Source organism: Morone saxatilis, unplaced genomic scaffold, assembly GCF_004916995.1.
Source record: "Morone saxatilis isolate NCDOM2014 unplaced genomic scaffold, NCSU_SB_2.0 Contig11, whole genome shotgun sequence".
Taxonomy (NCBI): domain Eukaryota; kingdom Metazoa; phylum Chordata; class Actinopteri; family Moronidae; genus Morone; species Morone saxatilis.
This window is the reverse complement of record NW_023339663.1, coordinates 9988248-9997676: the sequence shown is the minus strand read 5'-3', so window position 1 is coordinate 9997676 and position 9429 is coordinate 9988248. Positions and strand designations below refer to the sequence as shown.

General features: G+C 39.2%; 1 protein-coding gene across 1 annotated transcript in view; it reads right to left on the bottom strand.

Moving 5' to 3' along the window:
- Positions 1-9429, bottom strand: part of LOC118320903 (protein diaphanous homolog 3-like) — a 145871-nt gene that overhangs the window by 56153 nt on the left and 80289 nt on the right. Inside the window, exons 25-26 of the mRNA XM_035652025.1 lie at positions 8323-8487; positions 2151-2286 (exon numbers count right to left, since the gene is read on the bottom strand). Coding sequence (XP_035507918.1) covers positions 2151-2286; positions 8323-8487 — 301 coding nt within the window. The remainder of the gene's footprint in view (positions 1-2150; positions 2287-8322; positions 8488-9429) is intronic.

The following is a 9429-nucleotide window of genomic DNA, read 5'->3' as shown; positions in this document are numbered from 1 at the left end:
ATCTGCTTAGTTGGCATGGCATCGTGTACGAAAACACAAACACTGAACAGGCCAAGAACAACAAATTTTTCAAGTTCTTTACCAACAAATTCTTGATCTTTGACTTGTGTTTGATTAATAATAATATAATGAATAATATATAATAATAATAATAATAAGGTAATATCAATAGATGAAATACATCAATAATAATAATAATATAAGTAAAATAAATAAATATAATAAGGATAATAATAATAATAATATAATAAGGAAAAGTTTTGGGGGTTATTTTTTTTTTATCCTTTACCTTCACAAGCCTTTCAGGGCCCCCTGCAGAGAAGCAGTCCCGCAGCATGATGCTGTCACTAGCCTCCCTAAATAAAAACCTAACAACCCATATAACACTACTCTTTTGGTGGTAGTTCATGTTTTGGCATTAACCCTGTTGCTTGTATTTTGAGATAAACACAGCATGGCAGAGGGTGAGATACAGCACACACTACTGGACAAACACACAGCACATAACCTATCCACCAGAATCCTGTTCATTAACTTAAAATGGACATGACCCTTCAATTGGATGAGCCCACCACTATAAAACTTCAGGAGTTCTGTGGCAAATTGTCACAACTGAAGAATGTCCAGAACAGAATAAAGGGATAAGGGAGAGGTTTGTATTATGCTTTAGCCAAGAGAGGTCTTGGTTTGGCTAGATAGTATGCCCACAGCGGTACTTTGGCCTGGATGGAGTATGGTGGTTCTCTACTTGCACTCTAATGTCTACAGGAGTGCTACAATGGCTGGCATAGTCATGTTAGCTATAGATGCTGGTGCAGGGCTTGGACTGCCAAGCTCAACTGCTCTGCCAGCCTTGGCTTTGGCACTGCAAATGGGTCTGGAGGCTGCACTGTTGAACAAGTTTCTGGCATCAGCTGTGCTCCAAAGGGGAAGGAAAAAACAACTGGCTGTTGGAACCAGAGGCTCTGGCATAAGGTGGACCTTCTTCATAGCTATGTCTGAACCTGCTTGCTAAATAGAGATACACTATGGTCGTAGGGCGACAGCAGTGGACAGTGTTTGAAAATAACAAACAGTATGGAAATTGGGGTGGAGGGTTGGAGAGAGATATTTAGGGTACAGTTAAGCGTAACTATTTGCACAAGCTAGCTGATTTTTCATGATTCTTCACGCTTCATTTGGCAGCATTTTTATGACTACCAAGCAGCTTTTGCTTGTGGCTAAGTTCAAGACTTGTGCTTGTCAACACGGAATGTTCAGACTTACTGTAAAGGTATTAACATAAATTGTGATTGTGGACTTCAAATTGAATTACCAGTTCATCCATCACCCTTTACAGACTGTAGCATAATGCTCTGCTCACTCAACTCTTTCGGTAAATTGTGGTTACAGAGGCTGTCCTTTAACCAGTTCACCCTAAAAGTCAAAGGTCATTTTAGCAATCGTCTATCCTACTGAAGTGCATCGTAGCAATACATTGAAAGCCTACAGGGTCAGGCAAGAGGTGAATTTCTATACTTAGATCAATAACCATTATATCACTTTTAAATTCCATGGTTTATATCTACATAATGCTACATGTCAAGGTCCTTGCCTTGTTAAATTGCCCAGAAATATTGAATATAATATTTCAATTCAAAATAAAAAGGTACGACACAAAATGTGAACTTTCATAGCATGACATGGAGTGTGTTATCATGCAGTTCACGCCTATGATAATGTTTATTGATCTGATAAACTATATTTGATAGATTCATTGGTCAGAAATAATAAACGTCAAGCCTATAATTTCAATGGGGCTGACATGGACTGAGTGACATATTTAAAAAACGTTTTAATATCACACACAGGTAATTTTGCATCTAAATCATTTGCAGCATTACTTGATACTTAATCATGCAATATAAGCACAAATGCTTGCTGTATAGATGTGAGTTTTAATTTTTCATGAGATGAATACAGAACTGTGAGAAAATAGGTGTCTCCTCTAATCCATTAAAATGGAACTTGTATTTACTTGATAGATGAGAGTCATTGCCTTTGAATGATCTCTTACACCATTTGATCCTAGATTGATTTAGCACACGGCTCCCTGTAAAGGGATTAACGATGCAAGAGTTGACAGGCAAAGCAGATTGAACGGTCTCTACCTGTATTGACTTCCAGCAACCTCCTCTTCTTCTGCTGTCTCTCCTGCTTTTCACGCTCCGCCTTCTCCTTTGCTGCCCGTGCTCTTCTCTGTTTCTCCTCTGTCTCCCTCTGCTTCAGGTTCTCCTTCAGTGCTTGCTGTGGGTAGAGAGAGAAAGTGAGAGGAAGACAAAAAAGCAGAACAAGATGGATTGCTAAGTAGGGTTAATTACAGTAGTGCAGAGCCTGTCAAAGGCAGAGGCAGCTGTCAAACCCCACAGACATCTTTATCAGGCACCATTAAAGTCAGATGAAGCTTGTAAGGTGCATTTCCACCCTGTTCTTGCCAGACACAAACCAACTTGATACTAGAGACTTCAGACGATAGATATCCATAAGAGTGACTGAACAATGACCTGAAGACACAAATAGAAGTGGCAGGTCTTAAAACATTATTTTCTAAACTATTAGTTTAATATTTATTCAAATTTTTAGACATTATTAAGGATCTTTTTCAATATTTTACTTTCCTTTTTCTTTATGACCCTGGTAGAATCACCTTACATGATAAAACAAGGAGTAGGAAAACATAACATACTATAAAAATGCACAAAAATAGAAGTACCAAGCCACTGTGTGTGTACACAGATGCAGGCATTTAAAGCAAAAAATTCAATAAAAGAAAAATAATATTTATCATTATTATCAAAAAGTAATGATGTACTCTATCAGTGTCGTGTGGTAGCCTACACTTAAGTAGATGCTACATTCTGATAGTCCAAAAATGTTTGACGTGGAGATTGTAGCATTGCCAGTCATTCACTGTTCAAATACAAGTCGTGGTGACGTTGAGACGTGGTTCCTGTTAGGTCCTGGGACAATAAGGTTTTCTAATGTTATTGGCATTTGCACAAGCCAATGTAGCCAACTTCTAAACTCGTCACAAAATGCCATTAATTCCAGTCTGCCTGTCTATGAAGAATTATTTTATAGGTATACTATCTACTGTTCATCAACCACCGAGGGTACAGGCTCTATAATCCCTGTGCCAAAGGGTTGTTAAACTCACACGATGGTGTCCGTAGCTTAATAATGCCACAGCCAAGAGAAGGACTGCATATGATTTAACAGAGTGTTAGCATGATTGCCATCCTGATCAATAGCCAGTCACTTAAAGCAAGGAAGTCTGGGCTTTTATCAAACACCCAACTCCGCCTCCTCGTCTCGCCTCCACTTGTGTGAATCACATAGCCGAGCTTGACAGGCAGGTCAGTGGAATAATATTAATGCCAAACCAACGTGAATGGATGCCCACAAAAACACACACTATGACAACTGCGTAGTATATGGAAAACTACACACAATAAACAGGGGCAGTCGCATATTGAGGCACAATGACAACCTCTTATTAAGTCTTCATACTGGTGACCATTGTTGGAAATTATATCGACTCGATTCAAAATAAATCAGTGTAGTCCATTCAGCATCAACAAGCCACTTGAAATGTAGAGAAACATTAACTCAAATAAACACACTGTAAATGCCTAATAGTAGGGGTGTAACAGTAAATAATATTCAGTTTAATATGGCTCTACCACTCAGAGTATGCTTTAATCCGGCCTATGAGCGGTCAAAAACACTCCTATGCATCCTATCCTACCCAAATAGATACTCTACATCCTTTTTTCTTATTCACAATCAGACCATAATGGTTTGTTGGCAGCTTTGCAGATATATATTTTAAACATGAATTTAAACTCAAGACAATAGCAGCTAACAACCCTGATATGTACCACTTAGCATTTTACAGAAATTCAGGAGAAGAAGGAGAGTGCTGGAGAAGAAGAGAAGAAGAGGCTGAATGCCAAATGACTGAGACACACCGAAAACTATTCAAAGCTCTATTTTTAAATGAAACCAAGTCCTTGACAAAATTAACTTCAATTTGATGGGTTGCTCGTGGCAACCACTGATTCACAAATTACAAAATTCTTAATAGGCATCCAATCTGGTAGATGACAGGCAGAGAGAATGAGGAAAAAGAGAAGGGAAGAACAAGAGTGCTGACACGTAATACATTTTCAACAATTAAGTGATCCCAGGTTACAAGTAGACAGCTGTGATGGATGCCTAATGTGAACTTAGTCAAAGTTCTGACACTCTTTCCACTCTTCGCTATCAAGCAGCTCTCTTATTAAAAAGTCAGATTTAATCAAAGCTGCAAGCAAGGCTTATATGGCAATCAGATGATGATTGCCATATAAGCCTTACTTCCTGTTTCCAGCAGGTGGCACTATGTCTATGACAGAACATTAGCATGTAGATGTGTTTAGGGCGGACCAAATCCAAAATGGCCAACTTCCTGTTTGGGAAGGCATGCACAGGACATATTTTAATCCGTAAATTTCTGCTGCCGTTGAATTTTCGAGCATGTTGCGGCCTCCAAAAATGCTACTTTAACAAGAAAAACAGAGCTGTCGCTATCCTCAACCCAAACAATTTCATACAAGCAGCAATTTAGTTAGTAGTGTCAGTGTTGTCTACAACAGCCTCATAGATTGGATTGTTGATTACATTTAACAACACATATCTTTAAACTAAACAGCTTGTAAACGATGTATGATTAGTTTGTATTTTGTTAAGAAGAAAAAGTAAAACAACAAGATACCCTACAAACCTACAATGCAAATGACAACTGTACTTTGATATTAACAAATGTAGGCCAATGATAATACAGTCGGAGTTTGATGATTGAAGGTCATTTTAACAAACAGGAGTCTACAACCATGTTAGCAGCTTTGTGAAGCTATGCTTTGGTCAAACGACACTGCCATTCCTAAAGCGATGTTGCTAGTATGGCTTAAAATGTGGCAGATAGTTTTAATAACACGGCTATGCAGAACCACTGAGGAATTCTTTAGAGCCAAATTCTTATTTAAAACTGGACTCTTTACTGCTGTCAGCAGCTCAGGGAAAAAATGATTGGTCAATAACGGGTCAATACAACAAGTGGGCCGGTGTATTGGAGGATCACTCTTAAACTTCACAAAGAGAAGAAAAAGAGCAGCTAAAGAATATTACATTAAAACTTTCTTGTTGGATAATGATCACAGCCAGCACAAAAAGTCCACGATGTCTTCTTAAATCATAGAACCAATAAGCAAAAAGAGAATAAAAAAATAGTCACTATGGACATTAACTGAGTACGGTAACTTTTAAAGTCCATTTTAAACACAGGCAAGACAAGTTTCATTTGTTTTGAAATCGGAATTCAACACTTAAGGCAAGAATTATCTAAATACTTAAAAATAATGAGAACTGTTGGAACATTGATTTGGAGAGATAGTGAAGAAGAGCCGCCTGAAACTACAAAAAGATGAAGAGTCATGTGATTTTTGCCATCTGACAAAGCATTCAATTTTACTGTAACGCTGAGCTGAAGGTAGAGAGAGAGAGCGGGGAGAGAGAGCGAGAGAGAACCAGCTCTCTGAGGAAATTGCCCTCCGCTCTCCTTCATCACTGCAGGTCTGCTTCCCCCTCCTCCTCTCCTGGATGTCCGCCATTAGACACGCTCAATTGGATTCCTGTCAGATGTGCGGCCTCGCCCTGGGTCTCCTTCCTACGGGTGACTGAGCATGCTGTATGTGTGTGTACGAGTGTGTGTGTGTGTGTGTGTGTGTGTGTCTGTGTGTGAAAAAGCTAAGCAGCTTTCCCTATAAAAAATTGCCAACACAAAATGACATACGCACACAAACAAACATGCACACACACACAAACACACGTTATGCGAGCAACAGACACACAGTGCAAGGCTCAGTTTGCTTCAGGCAGTGGTCTAGAGACAGCACGCGCCTATTAGCATGGGCCTTGGCGCAGCAGGGTAAATGCTGACACAGATTTGACCGAGAGGTTACGGTGCTGAGATTTACTATATGCCTACGTTCACTGACCTAGCCTTGGCTTCTCCCAAGATATGTCTGTGTGATGTGACCATTTGAACGAATTGCTGAGGGTGTAAGCAGCTTACACCTTGACCTATCACAGGGGAATAAATAGCTACCTTGGGAGTTTTGACCATATAATGCTAGTCTTTATAACACTTGGCTTGTTCACCTTTCACTGGCAGAGTCATTAACTGTTATGTTTGGTCAGGACATAAATGCAACTGCAAAACTCTAGCCTGAATCATGGAGCTAAAACAAAAGGGATTACGGCTGCAATGTGAAACATTATCAACAGCATATGTTATGTATTCTTTGTATTATTATTAACTGGCATTAAATTAATGCATGGAACAAACTGAGGTTTGCATTATTCGTTCTGGGTCTGATTCACATCTGAACTGGGTTGTGGCTATTAAAGTGAGACAAAGAATCAAAGCACAGAGGAGTCCTGGGATCAATAGCATAGGTGAAAGAAATAAGAAACAAAGGAACAGCCAGGGGAAAAGCAAAGCATCTGTGAAACTTTGTTTTCTGTGTGTTTCTCCGAGCCTGTGAAGAATGTGTAGATACTGTAGTTACGTCAGTCTCAGGTTAGGTGTCACATACTGCAGCCTCACATCAGGACAACTAAGTGTAAGGATGTGAATTTGATCATATAAGAAGTGAAGAGGGCAAGATTAACATTGTGTGCCTCAAGGTAAAAAAGTTTTATAGTATAGGCAGCTTTAAGTAAAGGTGCTCATGTGAGAGCTGGGTACTGTCAAAGCTATTTAAAGTCTCTTTTCTTCAAGATATTAACATATATTCTATATACAGTACTTGTAATGCCTCACAGCCAGTCCTTTTATTGGATTTCTAACAATAACACGTGTCTGAATAGCTTAAACAATACTGATTCTCTAAGCAGTGACAATAGTTAGTGTATTGGTTGGGCATCTAAATGGTTTACGTGTATCTCAACAATTCGATGAAGAGAAGAGAAGTAACAGAATAGGTAACTGTAGACCTATTTAAAACCATTCAAAAGTCTCTTGTCAGACTTTGTGTAGATGATATGTCTGTGTAGAATACACAGGAAATGTCTGCATCAGGCACACATAAATGTTACTCAGGTTGAAAGGGGATTTTAGGAGAGAGGCAAAGAGAGAAATAGAGATACCAGTCTGAATCTAGGTATTTAGTTTAATTTAACAAATTATACCATTTCTGACCTTGAAGAAATCACCATTCATCTTGTAATAATGGCATTCAAGTGGAAAATTCCATTGCAGGTGAGGTGTCATACAAAATGGTATTGTCACAATTCTAAGCCCTGCATATAAAACAGGACCAAAACACCACCACCACTATCCCTGAAAAACACAAAAATGTACAGACAAAGCTTTGGAGTACAGCATAACCAATGACTATGCATAAAAAAAGGCAAAGAGGCATTAAATCCATTCTGTGTGTGAGGTAGATGTTAAGTTGGGGGTAGGGCAGGAACTTTAGTAGGCTAATTAGCTACTATTATCTGTCGCGCCCAGTGGCCTGTGCCACTAATCCTGCTGATTAAACACAGTGGGTCTCCACAGCTCCACAGCTCACAGTAGCACCAGACTGATAAGGCCATGGAGCTCAGTGATGACATAAATGTCTGGGTGGGACTGGACTACACAGGACTGGCACAGTTCTGCTTTGCATTTTACTACAGGACACTGATGTGAGAATCGCATTAAAAAAAAGCTGAGGATCCGTGCTGACACGCCAATGAAGAAAAATAGTAGCGATTTAAAACAATTTTCAAATCCACTCGAAAATACTCTAGTTCCTTTTCACGTGTCTTGTGCTTTTTGGTATTCAAGGCTGTTTACAACAAAATGCAGCCAGCCCACCAAATTTCAAAATACCTGAGTAAAAACAGCTATTACTCTAATGTGAAGTATTTTACTGCAAGGACCAACTAAAATCCAAATCGTATTAGTTGATAAAAGATAAAATGCAATTCAAAACTATTAATAATCAGGCCTTAAAAATGGCATTATGGAACATCAGTCCACATGAAATGACACTCCAAGGTATTTGTTTAACAGGTGTACTTGGTTTATTTATTGATGCCCCACAATTTCAGTAAAACAACCAACAAATTAACTGTAACTTGTGATTAAAGCAGCATTAATGATGATTCATTTTATATTCAAATGTTAAATACATATGTCCTATCCTACAGAGAATAAACCCATCAGCAAAACCATATCATGTTAGTACTCACAGTGAACATGGACCGGAAGTTGCTGAGATCAGTGAACAGCTCCTCCACAGAGGTCTTCTTAGGATCGACGGCAAAGTACTCCAGCATGTTCTGATACAGTGTCTCCATATTGCTGTGCATTATCACGAGCTTGCCATACTGCTCTCGTGCAACCTTGCTGAAGCTGTGAGGGCTGTGGTCAAGGTCAACAACAGATCCATCCAACATTAAGTGTTAATTTAATGAGGAAGTACACTACTCTCCCGCTCTCCCACAGCAATGCAAGATATCAATGTCCGGCGGAACAAAAACAGAAAGCATTAACACATGTTGCCACGAGGATCTGAGGCTGGAAAACTGTGATGTTGGCATTCGAAGCTCTGATACTGTCAGTCAGGTTACTACCACAGTGTGTTCACTACTATGACCCCCTGCAGCCTACAGCATCTGTGACTCATGTCTGGCTGTTGGCATAGTGTGTTGGTTTATCTGACATACACAATATTAACTGCCAATAGAGACAAATTAAAAGGAATATATTCCACTCTGAAAATATTGAGATCAAAATCACCAGCATCACCGTCACCTTGGGGTTGTGGTACACCACTGCAATGATTTTAGTGCACTTAAGTTCAAATTATTTTGAGTTCAACCCTCTCTGGCACTGTCATTTGGAAGCCCATTCAATCAGATTATAATTTAGTGAAAAGTTTATGTTTATTTCTAGCACAAATTCCCCAGTGTAAATAAAGCAGAAAATTATGTTTTTACGTATAATTGTTCTCTGGTTCTGTACTAAATGCAGCAGCAAGCACAGTCTTAGTCTGATTATTTTTAGGCTGTCTAACCCTAAAAAAAATGTTTTTTTCAGCTGTGTGGGCCAACAACTTGTCTATGCACCTAAAAATGGCACACGAATAGTGTCAAGAGCTGGTCCTCACATACACTGATATATCCTACAACACAGAGAAACAGCATAACATTATGACCACTGACAGCTGAAGTGAATAACTGATTATCTCGTTATTACGGCTCCTGTCAGTGGGTAGGATATATCAGGCAGCAAGTGAACATTTTGTCCTCAAAGTTGACGTGTAAAATAGGGCAGTGTAATGATTTCACAAGGGC